Here is a 21,766-nt window from a genome sequence, read left to right as displayed (position 1 = left end):
TGATTTTTATAATTAAAGTTTATAATATCAATTCAAAGCAATTCAGAGAAGTTGACTTGAATTGATTCTTATTGCATCAGAAAATGGAAAACCTTCATGTAATAAGCACATGGAAAATACCAGCATGGGAAGGCAAGTTTAATTGTCAAATTAATATTTACCCAGAAGGGAAACTTTTGACAAAAGAGGACAAATATTACGAAGGAAAGAAACATTTATCTATATAGATTTACAAGCAATCACTTCTAAACGTAAAGTAATATGTGAGACTATTTTAACCATATGTCACTATGGATTTAACACTGGCTTGTGTCCTTAAAAAGATATGTCCTCTGTGCCCGTTTAGATTTCAGTAGGGCCCTTTTCATGAGCTGGGAGTGCCCCAGGTCAGAGCTGCTTAACCCTATCATGAAGATACCCCGTTTATCACCAGGCTGGAGAATGAGCTCCAATAGATTCTGTTATCTAGGATCAAAAGGGTCTGAAAGAGAGTGTTTTACTTATTTTTTACACTGTTCTTTAAGGTTTGGAAACAAAGATGACACAATTTCCTTACTGTACCTATAACCAGAGGGCACTCTGTCACAATTTTAAATTGGCCTGTGCTTCTCCAGTTTACAGTCTACTCTATCTCAAAACGTCTCCAACACAACTGATCATTTTCTAAAAATGCAGCATCTGGCACATACTAAATACTTCATAAAGGTTTTCTTATTGGATGAATCAATAAATAAAGAAACCTTTACACCTATGACATGAGACAAGATGATCATTCTCATGGTGATCTGATTGCTGGCATTGTCTTTAACCAGAGTTTAAGCTGAGGGCTTAGGGGAAATGACTAAGGTGCTTTGCATTCAGGATCCCTAGTTTTCTCCTCAGCACCAACTAGCTTCACAGCCCTTTCTCCCCAGCACTATCAGAAATAGTTGAGTGTATGCTCCCACCAAAAAAATTAAAGTTTAAGTAAACAAGATGGGCTGGTCACTCCTTTAGATGCCTGTTATTATGTCACCACCTTCTCACACCATTTACTTGAAATCAATCACAGTACTCACTCAAATAAGCACATATGTATTAAGTACAACACTTGCATCCTAAATATGCCAATGGTGGTGGTAATAGAAGCAGCTAACATTTACTGAAGGTCACTATATGCCAGGGACTGCACTAAGTGCTTCATAGGAATGCTATATAACTTATTAATGAGATTACTGCTTATTAATGGTAGTTAACTATTAATGGAAACCATTAATAACTTGCTGTGTGTGACAAACTTTCATTTCTAAGTCCAGCATTTTGTACTCAGGATGGTTTCTCCTGAGAAATGTAATTAGTGAGGTTCTCAGGATAACCTAATATATATTACAGCATAAGTTCCAGACTACAGTGGAGATTATTTGCTTTGATTACTCTGGCTGTTTTACTGAGAGATACAGGTGGAATATAAAGAGGAGCTTTTCTTCACTCCTCCATGCCATGCAGTTTTCAGAACCAAAGCTCCAAGGATCTGAGCACCAACTCAGACTAAAGTAGAGGGATTGCACCTGGAACAGGAATAAAGACTCCCAGGAAGTACCTGGACCAGACAGGCCAGGACTCTCAGACCAAGGCTAAAGGTCCATTTTCAGCCACAAGTGCTCAAAGTGAAAACTTAGATCCTGGCAAGTGGATGAGACATGAAGACCCCTGTTGCAGGAATCATAGTTGGGGAAGGGAAGTGTCAGACAGGATTGCAATTTTAAAAGGAGAGTATTTGAATTTATGTTTGCATGTTTGTCCTCAGTCAACAGGGTCTAAGAAGTAGGCAGGAAAGCAGCTCTGAAACCATGAACTCTCCCACAAAGATGCCCCGCTTCATACTTTTCCTCCCTGGAAACCAATAGCAGATGTGGCTTCAATAATGGCCTGAAGCCCAGGCAACATAATTTCATCTTGGCTCAGGTATGATTAAAGCACCAAAGCAGATCCAATAGAGCAGATAAAGGTCCAACAAGTTCAGTTTCTCTGCACAACTGAGAGGTACAATGTATCCCAATGTCTCCAAGAAAAGGAACAAACATTCTCATCATAAATAATAGGCTATGCAAAAATACAGATTTATCTTCCAGACTAACAAACATGTAAATTCCAGATGAAGAGGAGTTTAAGGTAACCTAGTCACTTTAAAAATGAAAGTTTGAGGGAAGAGGAGCGAGGAAAAAAAAATATGAAAGTTTGGGGCTGGACTACAGTACAGCAGGTAGGGCATTTGCCTTGTATGCCGCAGGTGCATGGGTTCAATCCTTGGCATCCTATATAGTCCCCTGAGACTACTAGGAGTGATTCCTGAGTACAGAGTCAGGAGTAACCCCTGAGCACTGCTAAGTCCAATATATACAAAAAATTAAAGTATACACATATACAACATGCACACACTGGAACATCTTAACTATGACAAAACTGTTTTGTAAAAAAGGTGTCAGCTGATATTTTCCAGAAACTGGATGATGAAGATGATGATTTTGGTGGTGCTCTGGTGCTATTCCCTGCTCAGGGGATCAAACTCAAAACTCCTTCACATAAGCCTTTCAGATCTTAACCATCACCCTAGTCCCTAAACTGATTTTATTTTTACAATTCTAATATATTATGCCTTCAGCTAGTTGCCAATTTTTATATAAGTGAAGCCTCAACCAACCATTGTCCCAACAAGCAGGATCATGTAAAGTTAGTGATTTATCAGGTCTGGCATTGTATAATGCTGTGAAATAGGTCATATCTCATAATTATCAAATCACGGTTAGTGATAGTTGATATTTGATATGCATTGATTTTCATATGCCACATATGACTGTATATATTTATTTATTCTTTGGTTTTTGGTTTGGGGTCACACCCAGCAGCACTCAGGGGTTATTCCTGGCTCTACGCTCAGAAATTGCTCCTGGCAGGCTCGGGATCATATGGGATGCCAGGATTCAAACCACTGTCCTTCAGCATGCAAGGCAAACACCCTACCTCCATGCTATCTCTCATATAAATGACTGTATATTTTAACAGGCAGCAACTTTATATATCCTCTTCCTGTCTTTAATAACAGCACAGTTATCCAGATATGTTTTAGAGATACTACTTCCAAAGCACCTTTCAATATTTATTAGGACACAAACATAATCATTCCAACTGTGAGAAGAGGTACATAGGTTAAGAAACTTTGTATCAGCCCTATTTTATGGAAATAAATGGAAACAGAGTTAGGTGTAACTGATCTCTTCTCTCATTCTCACTTTCCCTCATCATCACCAACCCATATACCCCTACCCCAAACACACATGCACAACTCACACAAACTCTCATTCTGGTGTTATTTTTAATATCAGTTGTTTTTATTGTACATGTAGTATGTTTTAAAAAGCCGATATCTAACATATGAGAGGCCCTGAGTTCAATCCCTGTCACTGCATGTCTCCCCCTGCCCAGTAGCGCCAGGGTGGTCCTGGTGGACCTCAAGCATCATATTGGCACAAAGAAAAATGCTGGGAGAGTCTACACTCACAAGCTTCTTTAGAAGCTCAAGGTATGGCCCATATATTAAAAAAATTCCATGGCTGGGCCCGGAGAGATAGCACAGTGGCGTTTGCCTTGCAAGCAGCCGATCCAGGACCAAGGTGGTTGGCTCGAATCCCGTGTCCCTTATGGTTCCCCGTGCCTGCCAGGAGCTATTTCTGAGCAGACAGCCAGGAGTAACCCCTGAGCACCGCTGGGTATGGCCCAAAAACCAAAAAAAATAAAAATAAAAATAAAAAAAAATAAAAATTCCATGGCCAAAGAGAACTCATTAGGCTGAATGTTCAAGCTTTGCATGAGGGAGGCCCAGATTCTATCTCTAATATTATATGGTCTCCTGAACTCTGATTAGACAGTCCCAGAGTATAGAGCAAAGGGTATCTCCTGAACACTGTGAGGTGCCAGCCACCAAATACTCTTCAAAAATGATTAAAATTCCCTTTGCTCAATACAATGCTCAATACATAACAAGTTCAGTAAATATCTGTGGTTAAATACTTTACAAAACTGCCCTTGTTTTAAAAAAAAAAAACAAAAAAAAAAACAATAAAAACAAGGGGCCGGAGAGACAGCATGGAGGTAGGGACTTTGCCTTTCATGCAGAAGGTCATTTCAAATCCCGGCATCCCATATGGTCCCCCGAGCCTGCCAGGAGCGATTTCTGAGCATAGGGTCAGGGGTAACCCCTGAGCACTGCCAGGTGTGATCCAAAAACCAAAAAAAAAAAAAAAGGTCCGTTATATATGGCTTGGCATATATTCTTATTCTCAACTTTCCTTTATACCCACCACTGTTGTCTTTGTCTGTTTTGGAGGCCACTACCAGTTCAGTGTCTAGAGGCCACTCCAGACAGTGTTTGGGAACCATGTAGTACCAGGGATCAAACTCAGGTCTCCTGCATGCAAAACATGTGCTCTAGGTTCTTTTAAGCTACCTGATAGGCTCCCTCTTTGTCTTCTTAAAGTTCTTTCTATGTTTAAGTGGAGAAGGGAAGAAAGGGGCCAAGAGAAGGAAAAACTCAATTATAAGTCCAGGCCCTAATATGTAGCCTGGTAAGATCTAAATTTAAGCTATAAGGTTTATAAAACCATCAAAAAGAAAATTAAGGGGTCGGAGAGATGGAGTATAGTAGGCACACTATAGGATTAGTTCAGAACTGTTTAGGAGCAAAGAATTCTGAAGGCAAATGTATACCACACAGATATAGTAGAGTAGTCTCTGAACTATGGAAAAATCAGAGAAAAACATGTGGTGAAGTTGGGGGGAAGGGGAGATCAATAATATTGTGTGTAAGGCCTTGCACATGACCAACCTAGGTTGGATTCCCAGCAACCCATATGGCACCCAGAGTCAGGCAGGAGCAATCTCTGAGAACAGAGCCCAAGAATAACCTCAGCTAGTTTGGGTGTGGCCTGGCCCCCCAATATGACAAAGTTTGGATGCAAACCTGGGCTTCCCTGCTTTGGAGGACCTACAAAGAGACACATCTCTTCAGACTCATTGCTAAGAATAGGCACATTCTGGCTCTATCCTATAAACACCACTGCATGCATTTGGCAAAATTTCTCTTTATACTGGACTCCAGGAAGTATGAGAAAAACTTTTTATTTACTTATAAGCAAAATGAAGACAAAAAAAATCTCATGAACCTAACTTTACTGTTTTTCTTATTCTTATTTCCTTTCTTCAGTTTATACCTTCAGTAAAGAGAAAAATCCTGATTTGTGTGCATCAAATCCATGTAGAAAGAAATGAGGTATAAAAAGAGACCCTCAGGAAATAACAGTAATTGTCCTAAGTACCAGTATGTATCATATATGGATCCATTCTCAGCCCTTATCCAATCAATTTACTATAATATATGAGTGGAAGAGAGAGGGACCCCTAACATTGCAAGCCTGCTATACACCTCCACGGGACACCATACTGTAGCAGAAACATTTATGCATCCCTCCCTCATATTTAAATATGTACCCTTCAACTCCACCTCATGCCTGCAGATAAACAGCAGTCCATGGACCGACACTTAATAACCACAGTGGTGAACCAGTGGTTTCAATCTCCTTCTGCCTGTGGACCAGAAGATAAAAAACTGCTGCTGTAAATTATTATAATAGAAACCATACACAAAGCATGCATATTTAAATAATTTTTAACCCAGAAATAGGGATTTTTTTTCCTTTGAGCACTCTAAGGCAGACTGTCTTGCAACTTTCCAACTTTTAAAACCCAGGCTCCAGAAAAATCTTTTGTTCTGCCCCAGGCTATGTGGGAAAACCAGAAACAAGCGCATATATAAAGTGCCTCACATTTCCCTCCCATCTGAAGAAAAAGAGAGCAGTGCTAAATGACTCCCCCAAACATTTCTTAATTTCTACATTCATTTTTATGGTTGCCACGAAGAGTGTAAAACTTAAAACACTGAATCAATAAAGGTCAGATGAGAGAAACATAATGGCTGCTAATAAAAGTGGGAGATGGGAAGAGGTGAATCAAAAAGAAAAATTCAGATACCTCTATCTGATCATTAACCGTGTTGAAAAGGAAAGTAAAAGCGATCTAGGTGAGCCAGGAAAAGATCAAAGGAAGCAGCAGTCAAAGCAGCAACATGCTCCGTGCCCGGCTCCTCCACCTGACAGAAGGTTCGCTCCTCTCCCTGGCACTCACGTTCACAAGCCTTGGCCTGCCACATGGTGTTTTGGTCTTCCCCAAGTGACAAACGGAGAGGCTTCATGGATGAAACCAGCCTGCTTGAAGCCTCCTGACCAGAAATTCCAGACTCTGCTTCTCCCTCCACCCTGCAGCAAACTAACAAACCACAGGGCAACAGGCCGAGGCTCACCTGGAGTGACTGCGGAGCTCCCCTGGCCAGAAGGAGAAGGCTCCAGGAAGGCACTCAAGCGAGCTGTGCATGCCGCGCCTCCAAACCACAAGCAGGGCAGCCTGGGTTACCTTTGGCTCCAGGGGACTTTCTGGCTTCAACTGCTGAAACTTTTCAGCCCTGTATGTCACGCCACAGGGCCCTCCCTACTCCGAACCTGGCCTTGCACAGGGGTCCCTTGCTTTGGCTTGTGATAGACAGATCTCTGTACCAAATCTCCAGCGCTGTGCTCGGTGTGTTGCGCAAGGTGTGCTCTGCTATGACATGCAGTGAGCAGGCGAGGGACCCAAGCCATGCCTTCACAGCCATATGCATGGGACCTTCTGATTATGGACACACCCACTGGAACAACTGGGGCAGGGTGTGGGGGAGAAGTGGGTTACTGGCCTCCAGCAGCCAGTGTCCAAATGTAGCTAGCTGGTCATGGGAGGTAAGGCTCTCCAGAGAAAAGCCAATGGATTTAAATGACATGAACTTCCTATTTCAGGAGCACTGCACAAGCTGCACTCTTAAAGCAGTAGTGGAGCTTCTGACATAGTCCAGAGGCAAAAGGGATTATTATGAGTGGTTGGTATTATTACGCATATACTGTACATGTGGTCCACAAGAAGTATTCGTCACTCTCATATTTTTAAGCATGACAACAACTCTTGCAGTCCAAACTAACTTGCCCAAGCTCTCCAGAGGACAAGAGACCATTCTGGAACCTAAGAAATGGTACAGGTTGTGAAGGAGATTGGTACAATGTAGAACAAACTTGTTCCTGATACACACACAGTAGGTGCCAGAAGGTGTTTTCTACATTAACAGACCAACTTTAAGAACTCGGGCACATTCTGAATGAGAAAGTGTAGTGGGTGCGCTGTTAGCTTAATGCATCACGAGGGTCTCCTTTTCTGCATTTACTATATTACTGAATTATATATGTAAAGGCAATTTTTCTTCTGTTACCCGAGAGATTTTAAAAAAGCTTCTATAATTAAGGATAATTTTTTAAATTGCAGGCAATGTAGCAAAATGAATATTAACACAGATTTGAAACACTCTAAATAGTTATTACCAAATCAATTTCAGAGCATTTCAATTTAGTAGCAAGCAGGGCAATACATGTAGTGACAAAAGTAAGATTAGCATAAAAATCTAAAGGGCAGGATTTACAACAAATGAAAAGGAAAATAAAGGACAATTAATTCATTTCTGTGTGCCTCTGCATCTGATCATATCTCACTTGGGACATGAAGCCCAGGAACTAAATGGTATAAAAAAAAAAAAGCTGCCTCTAGAGTCCCCTGTACTTTACAGCCTTGGAGGGTATACAGAGGAATCATGGGAAGGTAAAACTCAGTTCTTTAATTTTTTTTCTTTAATGTTTTAAGCACCAAGGCAGGAAACAAGTATCAGACTCTGGTGAATAGCTGCAGAATAATGATCAAGTGTCCAGTATACTGATCAACTGCCTCCCCATTTTTGCAGTGGATATGTTCATGCCAAGGTATCCCCTGGATATCTTCTACTTGCAGGAGCAGAAAAATAAAGTTCCCATGTCCCCATCTCTCTGTCCCTCTCAAGAATGAGGTAAAGAAGCAGGAAGAGTCCACATTTGTCCTCTATCCTTTTCAAATTCTGAGCACTTAATCATGCTGAAAGCCTTGGAGGAATGTGGAGGCTCAGGTGGTGAGGAGGAGGGCAAGGGAAGGGCCCTTTTGCTCTGAGATGAGAGCAGTGGAGGACCATCTACTGGCTGGGAATCCTCTCTGTATAGAGCTGTCCAAAAGAAGCAGAGAAGGGAATAGGAGGAGTAATTCACTAATAGCCTCTCAATATTTTTCCTGGTTCTCCCTTTAAGTCCTCCTTCCAGGAACATCTATTATTACTGGTGTAGGGGGTTCAGAGAATACACCTGGCAGTGTTCAGGGCTTATTCCAGGCTCTGCCCTCAATGATCATTCCTGGAGATGCTCAGGTATCGAACCTGGGTTGGCTACATTTTATGGCTCTAGATGGCACATGGGAAGGATTTATTTCTTTAAAATAAATCTTGATAGGGAAAAAATAGTCTGTGTCTGTTTTTCCTCATCTAATATTCAACTTCTTTCTTGACAAATAGAGAAACAGCCCACTTCTTTGACATAAATACATGCAACTGAAATGTAAATCACAATACTGACATAAATAAAAATAAAACCCTCTGTTTACAGCAACAAATGCTTTCAAACCCACTATTTTCAAAAAGTCAAATTAGTTTTTTCACAGGCATTCTAACAAATACAATTTAAGTGTTTTTTTTTAATACATGAATTACTATACTTTACACTTTCCATTTGTAATAGCCAAAAGCAAGTTATATTCAAGAATATCGCTAAGAAAAAATGTTTTCTCAGGCATGGAGGAAATACCTTTTAAAGCTACATCTTTCTAAAGTTTTCCTTTTCAAAGCAAGTAATTTAAAAGCTACTCTCTGGTAATTGGGCACAGCTGGATTTCACATTTGGAATGCTTTCACGTTGCATATTTGAAAATCAGAAACCCACTTCTAGGTAATAGAAGATTTAATATATAAGAAGCAAGGAGTTTTACTTAAAAAACAAAGTTATTCACAGGGAATTCCATTAATCTCATTCAGTTAGATAATACTTCTACATGACAGAATTATACTTCTAAAGACATTTATGTTAGAAGATCTTTTGCCTCCTGAAATGGATCAAATGGAATTCTGTATAACACAAGAAAGTTGAAATGGGGCTTTCTATACCCAAGGTCTTCAGCAAGAAAGATTAGAAGGGGTCTCCTCATTCTTCTCATGGTCATTAGCCTGCCTTTCTCTCCTTCCAGCAGTTTCTATAAAGAACATGCTTCTTGCCTGTAATATGTCAAAACTTGTAGAAACAACTCAGGCAGGGTGCTGTGTGGCAGCACTGAGAAGGTTGTTCGGACCTGTGTGAACAAAAGCTTCCCTTTACAGCATCTGAGGGGCAGAAATATCCAGATTGAATATAATCAGCACAATGTAAGTAGCTTAAATAATAAGGGACGATCAGGAATTTAGGCAGTTTGAGTTAGGCCACATCATACAGTGGCCAACCCTATGTAAGGCAAATACTTTACCCACAAAACTATCTCTTTAGCCCTAACCCAGGATTTTGTAAAGATGGGTGTCACTGTTAGAATTTTCATTAAGTGCCTCATCCACAGAAGTAGAGCATCTTATATTTCAGTGTGTGTGTGTGTGTGTGTGTGTGTGTGTGTGTGTGTTAGCTACACCTGGCAGTGATCAGGGGTTACTCTTGGCTTTAGATCAGGGACTCTATTGGATGCTGAGAATCAGACCTGGGTCAGCTGCATACAAGGTAAATGCCCTACCCACTGTGCATTCGCTCCAACCCCACAGCTTTGTGTTTTATACCAGATCATCCCTTAAACTTTTGCCAATCTAACCCCAGTTCTCTGCAAGGATAAACTTTTAAAAACTTAAAATGGAAAATTAAAGAAAAGTTGTTTGCTCTTTTCCCCAGACTCTCTGGAATTTGGAACATGAATCCCAACCATTCTATTTTATAAAGCAGCTGCCAGGCCTTCCATAGCAAGAAACCAAGGTATCACGCCTTCAGCTCTGTCCATTAGGATTATGCTGTGTTCTTGCACATTTGACTCTGTTAAATATTTGCAATATCCCATGGCCGCCATTCCCAGGCTACACCTTGTACAACCAGGCATGCTCTGCAGGTACACACCCACCTACAGCAAGCATAGGGCCACACCTGACTCACACACCCGTGCTCCCTGGAAAAGCAACAAAACCTGTGTCCCTTGTACAGACCTACAAAGAAGTAGCTCTTGGCTCTCTGGCCTCTTCAAAGAGGCCTGTGGCTGAAGCCTCCCAGCAGAAATACTGGCATTGTTTCCCTTGTCCCCTCCCTTCATACTTCCAGTGTCCTTTGGCAATCTGGTTCTCATAGTTCACAGAACTGGAGTGGACAGATGGGTGATGTCACCAGCATGTCTTTTTATTTTTGCTGTATACTTCCGGTCCCTGCTACCTGTGAGCAATAGCTATAGTAGCAGGAAGCTAGGGGTGGGCATGATGAGGGTCTTCCTATAGGAAGGATTACCTCAACCCCCTTCTAACTACTTTCACTTTCACCTTAATCTTCACCACTTTACTCATTCAGCTGGATTAAAGAACAGATTGTTTTCAGTCAAGGAACAAAGGACGGGTCTGCCTCGGTGACAAAAAAAAAAAATGTGTCATTTAATGTGCACAACATACAACTTAACATCCAGATGACATTAAAAAGATTTCACAATGCCATCCTGGAATGGAACTCTTGGTAGCTTCCTTATAAATCAACTGAACATTCCCCCCACCTCCTTCAGTAAAATAAGGTAGCTCTATTGCAACAACAATTCTTTCCTCAATTTCTCATACCCAACACCATGCCAGCAGCCAGTAAATAATCAAAATAATACAGATGAGGTTCATTCATATAGAGACAAAGTTAAATAATAAAGCAAGAATAAGATGAAGGAGAATACTGAGATGTTAAGGAGGACATCTAAGCATGAAACATGTGTTTGAATGGAGCTGTATTAAAGCAAGTATTCAAGTAGAGGTGAAACAATCCTATAGCTCAATCTGACTGCACACACACACACACACACACACACACACACACACACACACACAAATCAAACCAGCAACTTCTCCTTTTCCTCGTTAAAACACTTAAAGAGGAAAAACATCTTTTCATCTCCAAAAGAGTGCGGAAAAGAGGGGACTGGTAAAATGAATGAATGATGGTTGTTATTACTGGAAAATTTATAGTGGTAAAAACAAGAACCTACCTTAGTAATCAATCTGAGACAATAAGACCAATGCTAAAACATATGACGAAAGGAAGAAGATTGTCTCAAGAAGTAGTAGCATTGACCAACTCCTTGAAGAGAGCAAACTCTAAGATAAGGAAACTTCAAGAGCTAAGAATGCTGTAAAGAAAGTTATGTGCCTATCAAAAAATTAATACCAAAGATCTAGTAGTGATGGACAGTTCAGAGAAACAATGGAGCCAAGAATGAATATGACAATGGGAAAAATTAGTTGGATTCTACTACACAGCAGGTGGGGGGAATAAAGTGAATTAGACTGGGAATTAGCAAAATAAGCTCCTTGGAAAGTTTGAGCTGTGTGAAAAGAAATTCTATCTGCCACAAAAACCTCATCTACTGTTTATTACCAGTTGAGTTGGGCTTTGAGGGAAATGGGATGTGACATCTTCTAATGGGTACATGGGTTTGGGGGGAATGTTCAAAAGCTAGACTGTGGTGAGAACTGAGCAACTCTGAATATACCAAGATCAATCAAAGTGGTTTACATGGGCAAGCAAAACACATGTGAATGACACCTCACTCACTCAATCACTTAGACTGAAAAATTTAAGAACCCACTGCAGATTCTGATCCAAGTAAAAACTGAGAAGAGATAAGTGGAGGAGTCTTCACAGAAGCAGCTATGGGGAGCCCAGAACAGGGAACTCATAAACCCATTTCCAGGAATCTCACAGACAATTTTCTAGGGTAATGTCCAAAACAAATTAGTAAGCCTGCAGTTTGGTTTTTTAAATTATAGTTGAAAGGGATTGCAGGTGATTGAATAAGACAAGAGAATACAATTTCCTTTGATTACATATTAATGGGAAAGTAGGCTTCGGTCTAAAATTAATGTAACCCATCCTTCAAAGACAAGCAAAGAGCCCAGATGTGAGGCACACTGCTCAGCAGAGCTGACCTTCAACAGCATGTGATTCAGACAGAGGGGTACGTGGACACCCCTTCAAGGGCCCATTAGCTAAAAGATGCCAAGCTGGAGGCCTGAGAACACAGTGGCCCACACCTATCTACAGAAACAGAAATGCATATTATCTGTAATGAAATCCAAATGTAAAGTCTCTAACTTTCTCTGACTAATTCTCATGTGCCCTTGAGACTAGAAATTACTGGATTTATTAATTTTATAAAAAAAAAAAAAAAAAGGAAAGAACTGTGTGAAGAACTGTGATGTTGTTCGAAACACTGAATTTAGAGTCAGCCAGGACAAAACCCCCAGTCTCCTCACCCTGCTTGGAAAAACCAGAGCTACTGTGGAGGAATGAAGGGAGGAAGGAAGGGAGGTACTCTAACAAAATACTGATCTCAACAGAAGGCAGATCTCACTACAGCATTTCTTCATTGAGGACTATATATGCTCTTCTGTGGGAACCCAGCATAATTCAAGAGAGACTGAAAATCAAGTAAATGGCCAGGAAAACCATAGGGGAAAAAAAGCAAGATTAGAAGGGGGCCAACGTCAGAAACTGGTTGAGAAACACTGCACTGCAGTCATTCATCATTCTATAGGGAAGTAATCTGAGAAATTCTTCAGTTGGCAGCTTCATCCTAGGAACATCAGAGTGTTCACTATGACACAAAACTAGACAGTGCAGAGGCCATGACACACCAAAGCTGCTTATAGAGATGGTTGTAAAGATGGCTTGTCATTGATGGAGATGTCCTTAGGTGATGCCACCACCAGTATAGCGGGTCCTCAAATGACACGTCGTGAAACATCATTTCATTGTAACATTAATGAGGAAAAAAACAATCCCAGTCTAAATTGAGCGAAATGATAGTACCTGGGGATGTGGTAACTAGTATGTCATTTCACTTTAAGTTGCAGTTTCTAAGAAACTAATGATGACAGTTAAGTAAGCATTGTGTAAGGGGGAAAAAAAAAGGCTGGGAGAAATAACTGACCTTGACATGGGCTGGGAAGGCTTCTCAATATGCAGGAATGTCACTGCCCTGCTAAGTGTCCTCTGGACCTGTTTTCTCCACCCTCAAGAAAATTAATGGTTTAGGAAGGAAGAAGACCTTAACTTCACAGGCCAGATCTGATCTGGAATTTTTTTTTTTTACCTAATGAGTCTCGAGTTAACACCAAGGTAAGTGAAAGCCGAATGATGCTTCATTCTCTGTACGAGAGGGCAATGCAGTCTGTTAAGGAGAAGGCGGGGTTCGGCAGAAGGACCTTCAGAGGTCATGCTAACACCCTCTACAGAAGTGCCTGCTGCAGGCTCTAGCTGATACACAGAGCCATGACAATCCCGAGCAGTGCTGTGTGCTGCTTACCTATAATTCCACTGTCCTTGCTTTCCAGGGTGGAACTAGGGCTGCTAATGGTCTCACAGGGACTTTTGTTGGCTGCCGTCTTGCTGACACAGCTATTCAAGGTTGAGCAGGGACTATCGGTGCTAGGAGATGCGGTGCTGCTTGTTAGTGTGGAGCAAGGACTGATGCCTTGGCTCAGAGCTGTGCACTGCAAGATGAATGGAAGGAGGAGTTAGCAAGGCTTACCCGGGACAGTATCTCATTTTTGACGCAAAAACAATGAAACTAACAGGGAAATGGAGGAATTTTTAGAATCTAGGGTACTTTATGGTCTTCTAAATTTTAAAAGGAAAATTTAGCCTTGTTCTGTTTCCCCCCCTTCCCACCCCAGTGATTTTCTTTTTCTATTAAAAAGGCCATCTTAAAAATAATTCAGTGGAAACAGATATTCATAAAATAGAGACAATGAATAGGAGGCTTCCTCTCATTTAAAGTCCACAGAAAACAAATGGGTTCTTTGACCTCTGCACAGGAAATCTGGGAACTCAGCTTCTGTCATGTTTCAGCAGCACAGCAACCTGATTCAATGCTGGAGGATTTATGGGCAGCATGATCGGGGAGAAGACTGGTAGGCACTGCCATCTCAATCAGCACAGTCTCCCTCCTGGGGACAGTGGCAGGGGTCGACTTTCCCAGCCCTCACTGCTACACACACGCACACACTGTCTCCCAAATGCAGGCTGCTGCTCCCTGGCACGGGAAGTGATTGCTATGAAATGAAGCAATTGCTCTCATTTTGTCTCTGCCTCTTCTCCTATAAATCTTTTCCTCACCCTACTGACCCTCCAAAATCCTAACCACTAATGCATTCCCCCACTGCAGGCTGATGAGAAGAGGTTCTGTGAAAACACAAGATTGTGTCATTACTAGGGGTTTCTTTCAACCTTTTTGCCCATTTAACCGCTCTTCTCTAGTGGTGAGGAAAGGCTAAAGTCCTGTGCCCTCTGCCTTTGCCCACCTCCCTGATGAAAAAAACCCCAGGTTCTCAATGGACTGAACAATGGCTTCCCACTCAAGGAGGGGGAGAAGATGGTCCCTCAGCATCCTCTCAGCAGGTAGGAAATGCAGTGTCTTCCTCAAGTATTTACCATGGTTTCATTTTTTTCTTCAATGGTTATGTGTGTGGCACTTGGGATCCCTTCTCCCAGTAAAAATCCCAGTCTTGTCAACAGTTCTTGAGCTGCCGGTGAACAGCTCGGTTCATTATCGGCCTTTGCTTCTGGAACAAAGAAAGAAAACAATGAAGATGCTCCTCTGGGGAATTTCAGTATTGCATCTGGATGAGTTGGCATTACAGCTGCTTGTCTGGTGCTTTTGTATATTTTTATAAAATGCACAAGTCTGACAATGCTGTCTGTCCTCGAGCTATACATTCTAATTAAGAGGCTGTGACAGGTTAAGAAAGCAATACGAGAGAAATGCCAAGTACAGAGAGTGAAATATTTGGCTTGAATCAGAGGAACAGTGTCATAATGTGACAGCAAAAGCCCATTCCCATGTCATGTAAAAAAAAGTAAGTCAGATACCAAGGGCAGAAAAAAGCATCTTGCTTTTATTTACTTAACATTATTATTGCTATATTATTTAACAGTGCTGTAGATCGACCACATGACCTCACAGATGCAGGGTATGAGCTACATTCCCCAACTCTCATCTTCCTTTTATTTTTTGTTTTGGAGGAGATTGAAAACACACCTGGTCTTTGCTCAGGGATTACTTTTGGAGGTCCTCTGAGAGGACCATAACTGAAGCTAGGGATCGAATCAGGGTTGGCTGCATGCAAGGCAAGCACTTTAGTCTTTATCCTATCTTTCTATCCCCCTATCTTATTATATATATATGTATATATATTATATATATTATATTATATATATATTTGGGTTACTTGTGGCTCTACGCTCAGAAATCACCCCTGGAAGGCACAGGGGACTATATGGGATGCCAGGATTCGAACCACCATCCTTCTGCATGAAAGGTAAACGCCTAACCTCCACGCTATCTCTCCGGCCCTTCCCCTATCTTAATTTTAAAGAGCACTTGTATTCAAAGTCCAAAGGAAGCTGAAAAGAATTAAAGTAAGTAAAATCTAAGTGGCAAGTGGGCAGAGACCCAAGCTATTTGGATGTTGGGGTGAATCTGAAACCAGATCATCAAGAATCTACACTGAAACCGAGATTTTTAAATCCCAGTAAAATGTGTCCTAAGAGACATGACCCAGCAGGCACCACATGCCAAGATCTGGTATCGACAGTCTTGCAGTAAAAAGCTCAATAGAGAGTATGCAATGTGTGCAATGTACCATGGCAATGCCAGAGGCATATGATAGCTGAAGTCCTCAGAGAACACTGTAAGCTCTGCCCCTATAAGGGCTTCCTAACACCAGTCACTTGACTTTTTGCACTTAAAAGCATTTTGCTTTTATTTGACTTCAATGTTGAGCTGTAGGTTAACATTATATTCAAGAGGCCCTGTGTAATAAATTGTGACAATATTATCTTTGTATCATTTTAACATCTCACTTAGAGTGCTGAATTCGCCTCTATCAGGGAATAAAATAATGTATAAGCAAATATGTTTAGAAAAGTTTGAATATATAGTAAGTAGCCTATAAATATTACTTAATATCTTAATGTTTTTATCCTTTTTTGTTGTCTAAGTACCTAGAGCAATACATTCACCAACCTGGACATGGGGCTCTACAGATAATATAGGGTTTTGAGCTATTCAATCTAAAATATGACCACCAATGTTCTATGATAACCTGCCTTTCCTAAGATACTGCAAAAAAATCAAAATGAACACAGCTAAGAAGGCTTCTATCATCCTTATTTGCCTATGAGTTTTGCTAAATCATAGTCCCAAGTTGACAGTTACAGGGAAACTATGTTAGCTTTTTCCTTCAAGGAAGTAAAAGAATCCCTTTCTTCACTCTTTGCTTGTTCACAAAGGCTATATTTGGGGTGTGAAGAGTTTGTCTATTCAAGGTATTACTTGATGACTATAGAAAACCATAGGGGCAAGATACCCAAGGCTTAACTGCTCTTGGTAAGAAGAATCTTTATATTTTACTACTAAGAGTGTTAAAATCATACTACAAAGAGGTGTGGTCCACCCTAGGTGGCTCTTAAAGGCACTCTCTACAAGATACCTTCTCACCACAGATCTCCAACCACATTTTAATTCTTAAGATACCTGGGCATTTGAGAAAGGAGGCAGGAACCCAACCAAATCAGCATAAACCAGGCACACCCACAACCCAGGCCAACCGACTTCAGACTTCAGAGCCTGCTCTGTCCTGCCTGCCCACACCCAAGGCCCAGGCAGGGCAGCTGCTTTATCTCTGGAGGCAGCTGGACCAGAGCAGAGAACAGGACACAGATGGGAAGGCAAGTAAGTGGGTGAGGGGACAGAGCTCAGCAGTTTCTCTGGGTCACACACCCCTTTCCTTTGGAAACAATCTTTCTACAACTACCCAGTTGTGACTGTGCCCCAGAATGTCTTAACTTCTGGTTCAACCTGAAACACTCCGGGGAGAGAGCCAGAAACTACTCCCAGTTGGCAGCTGCTGTGGAGGTAGAGAGAACAGCTGTGCAGGCGTGGCTGCTACAGAATTTACCCCGACAGCGAGCCAGGCCATCGCATATGGCTCAACTTCGGCACCTTCAAAGACACTGCACCCTGTGTGCTTAGTAGAGGAAAGGGTGCACCGCATCAGTCATTGCTGCCTTGCTTCTGTGGGTACCCAAGATTCTCAAGGTCATTATTAAAATATATATCCCAAATAGCTAGTTATTTACCCCTTCCGACATCTATGGAACAGTACCTATTCCAAGTATAATGTCTGAACTGACAACACCCAAATTCACAAATGATTTATTTTCTTCACTGTTCTAGACTCTGAGGCTATCAAAGTTCTAAAACTCTCCTTGGATTTAAAGTGAATGCGCAGATGTCCTTTTTTTTTTTTTAAATTTTGGGTCCATTAAGCCAATGTAATTTTATTTCTTCCAATTGCTTCTTAACAGTCTTTTCGTAATGTTGTCTATTCTCAAAAATCTTCCCCTCAGTACCACCTATCCTCATCAATCTGAATTCTTTAATTCATGCCGAGCTATTCCAAGCCTTCTATAACATGCAGAGCTTTTTCTCAGTGAACTACTTTAGCACAAGAACCCTTTGAGAGGTGTTAACAGTCCTTTTAGAAAAGCCGAGTTGCTTGGGATCTCACACCAAAATACTAAAATGTTTGTGCTTCTAGAGTCATCATCAATTATTTAGAGTTGAACAGCTAGATATGATTTTCCTTAAGCTAATGCGGACTCTAATAGGGCCCCTGAAACAAAATATAAATGTTTACTTAAATGCAGAGCATTTTCATTCATGTAGGTAGTATTTACTTATCAACAATAAGTGTACCTTACCCAATACTAGTAGCAAGAGCTGGTGATCACATCTCTTAGAAACACTTCACATAGCTCAGATTTAAATATCTAAATAATTCAGGATGGCTAGATTCGGAACTCAAGAGATTAATTGGTTTCACACACTCCAGACTCCATTAAACAAGTGGCGAAAGCTATTCCTCCTGATAATGTTTTCATAGAATCACAAATTGTATTTGTCCCCATTTTGTTTCTTCACTTCAAAATAAGATATATGCAGTGTGCATAGAAATTTGTTCATAGTTTTTGTTTTTACTATATTCTGGCCCTTCAACGGTCTGAGGGACAGTGAACTGGCCCCCTGTTTAAAAAGTTTGAGGATCACTGTTACACCATTGTAGAGTGGGAAAAAAGCAAAGGGAATTATTTAGATCATTTTCTGTCTCTTTGAACATTCACTTCTATTAGACCACATTTAGGACATGCACTTCACATGCAATTCATGCTAATGGCTCTCTAATTCCCTTCATCAGAGCAGCAAGCCCATGAGTCTTTACAATTTCATATCCCCAGACCCTTTCCTAAAGTTTCAGAAAAATGTGCATTCTTCATGTTAAAGCTATTTTGGACTCCATAGTGTAGACCTTTTCAAAGCTTCACTTTTCTCATCTGTGTGTGTAACTCATTTCTCACAGATAGTAAAGCACAAAAATTGTGTAAGAAACACTGTGTAAGCCAAATTTCTTTGAAATTAGATACTGTTATCATAGTGCTAGAGATTAAACTATGGGTCTTACACAGGCACGATAAATAGTCTAAGCTAAGCTATACTTCCACCACTTAAATAATATTTTAAATAAAAATAACTATTCAGTTTAAAACATTAGTTTGGAAAAAATGAATTATGTCATATGTGTAACAATTTTACATGTCACTATATATAGCATTTTATTTTGTCTTGATATGCTAATGAACTTATTCATTTGCACATGATACTATGTAATATATATAAATAATATATATTATATATATGTTTTTAAGGGGTTCCTTCCCAGTGGTACTGGGGGTAACCATTGTTATACCAGTAGTTAATAGGGGACCATGCAATGCTGAGAATTAAACTAGAGGCAACTACAAAATGGGTACCATAATTTAATATTGATACTCAAGAATTACTCATGGCTCTGCACTCAGGGATCACTCTTGGCAGAGTTTGCGGTACCACACACGCGAGTTACAGGGACTGAACACAGATCGGCTGTGTGCAAGATACTCATTGCCTTATGTACTATTGTTCTGACTGCCTCTTTGTTGTTGTTGGGCCACACCCAGCAGCGCTCATGGGTTACTCCTGGCTCTGCACTCAGAAATCACTCCTAGTGGGCTTGGGGGATCTTATGAGATGCCGGGGATCGAACCCAGGTCTGTCCCGGATTGGCAGCATGCAAGGCAAAGGCCCTATCACTTTGCTATCACTCCTGCCCCAAGCTGTCCTTTTTTTTTTTTTTAATAGGAATAACAACAAGAAATACTTGGGTTTAGTAGAGTAGAAGTCAGTCCCTTGACTGAGGGACTTTCAGGGGTTTCTGGATAGTTCTTTTAACATCACAGATGCTAGCAGTATTCTTGAATCTGCTCCTGCATTCTAACTGTTGTGATACAATCTTTTGGTTGAATCATATAAAGAACTGTGGCCTCAGAAAGACATGCAGCAGGTGGAAAGGGAACTGACTTTAGTTCAATACCTCAGCAAAACCTGACAGGTACCAATTAATTAAAGGTTAGTTCTCAATACTCACGTCAATAGACTTTTTGTACTTTGTTACAGCCAAATTTAATGGCCTTTTTCATGCTCAAATGGATTTTTATCCATGCAAGATTTTGTACCTTTTATTAGATCACTTGAAAATGTTGGATTTGTGGATCTTGCATATTTTATTATACAACACCAAAATATCACAGTCATTAATATGACCACGAATTTCAACAGTCATGGGAAGCCGCCAAGTTCAATGTCACAGATGCAAATTTTCCAAAAATCTAATTTTCACTCAAAAGGTCAAATTTTATCATGGAAAACTAAGTGTGTCAGTTTTTTCTTTAATTGAAATGGCATGCTCATTTTGTTCCATTTGAAGAAAATGTGTGTCAAATATTCAATTCTGAACAACCATGGCTTATCAGTTATTCCTTCAAGGAATAAGAAACCTGTTTAAAAAAAAAAGTAAAAGGCTGTTCAGGTTGCAATTCGAACAACTGTACAAGCAGCTCTGACTCTGGCATACAGAGCAATTTATATGGCCTTCCTATTCACACAGAATACTGAAAGCACATATAGGGATAGGGAGATAGTACAGGAGTTAGGGCCATGATGTACAATGCAAGGTCCTGAATACTGCCTTGTTACTCAAGTACTTGTGGTCCTGGTGATTTACACTGCTAGGAGAAATCAAAACAGCAACACTTGAGTCTTAGCACTGAAACTTCTGACCTAGTAGGCTCAGTATTGCTGAATCCCCAAACCTGGTGCTTGGGAGGATCACCCCACCAAAAACAAATGTGTATTCAAGTCAAGATCTATATTACATTCAGTAATTTTGGTGCTTTGCCAGGAATCTTTGTTAGAGAATATTATATTATTGTAAAATTATTATTATGGTTTGGAGGCCACACCTGGCTCAGAAATCACTTCCGGTGATGCTTGGGGGAACTAGGGATTGAACTTGAAGTCGGGTGCAGACAAGGCAAGTGCCTTAACCCCTGTACTCTCTTCTCTGGCTCTAAATATTATTTATGATACAAGTATGTGGTGGTTAAAATTATAGTGATATCCCCTTAATTACTAAAGCATCAAGAGTGGGGCTGGAGTGATAGTAGAGCGGTAGGGCATTTGCCTTGCAAACATAGGGATGAACCGGGGTTCAATTCCCAGCATCGCATATGGTCCCCCAAGCCTGCCAGGAGTGATTTCTGAGTACAGAGCCAGGAGTAATCCCTGAGCACCACTGGGTGTGGCCCCCCCAAAAAAAAACAAAAAAATAAAATAAAATAATACAGCATCAAGAGTTTTTAGTAATTTATGAAGCATCATTGCAATGTTGAGAAAAGTAGGATTATTTCATTACTGTTATGAAAAATGTTTGACCTCAAATGCCTCCAGGAATCTTAGGGATAGTTATAGGTCCACAAATCACCAGTTCAAAACATAAGCTTCCTTTCCTTGAAAATAAAAACTGTAATTTCCAGCTAGTAACTAATTTCTATTCTTTCCTTACTTTCTCTACTCTTGGAATGTAAAGGATCAATTCTGTTTCTTTATCTCCTATCTACAACTTAAACTCATTATGCCTACATCTAAAACATCCTGAGAGACATAGTATTTTTGTTTGTTTAGAGACCACACATAGTAATGCTTAGAGCTTACTCCTAGCTCAGTGCTCAGGAGTCATTCCTGGAGGGAGGTGCTTAGGGACCATATGTGGTTCTAAAGGATCAAGCTAGAATCTACCACAAGCAAGGCAAGTACCTCCCTCCCACTCCCGTACAATCCCTCTAATCCCCAAACAGTAATTTTTCACTTATTTTCCTGGAAATTTCTCTCCTTGCAAATTGCTGCAAGAATAAAACAGCTCATGATAAAGTGCCAAGTTTCTCAAGCCTCTTCTCTCAAAACCCTTTTCCCTAGTCTAATGCACCTAACAAGTATTATCAGCTTCTCTCTAAGTAAATTCTTCTTTTTTGGGGGGTGGGGGTAC

At 40.6% G+C, this 21,766-nt stretch overlaps 1 protein-coding gene across 1 annotated transcript in view; it reads right to left on the bottom strand.

The window, feature by feature from the left end:
- The window catches only part of TANC1 (tetratricopeptide repeat, ankyrin repeat and coiled-coil containing 1), a 158,327-nt gene that overhangs the window by 65,589 nt on the left and 70,972 nt on the right, over positions 1-21,766 (bottom strand). Inside the window, exons 4-5 of the mRNA XM_049773092.1 lie at positions 14,718-14,848; positions 13,591-13,777 (exon numbers count right to left, since the gene is read on the bottom strand). Of these exons, the coding sequence (XP_049629049.1) occupies positions 13,591-13,777; positions 14,718-14,848 (318 nt within the window). The remainder of the gene's footprint in view (positions 1-13,590; positions 13,778-14,717; positions 14,849-21,766) is intronic.

This window comes from Suncus etruscus, chromosome 5, assembly GCF_024139225.1.
Source record: "Suncus etruscus isolate mSunEtr1 chromosome 5, mSunEtr1.pri.cur, whole genome shotgun sequence".
Classification (NCBI taxonomy): Eukaryota; Metazoa; Chordata; class Mammalia; order Eulipotyphla; family Soricidae; genus Suncus; species Suncus etruscus.
This window is presented reverse-complemented; position numbering and strand designations above follow the sequence as displayed.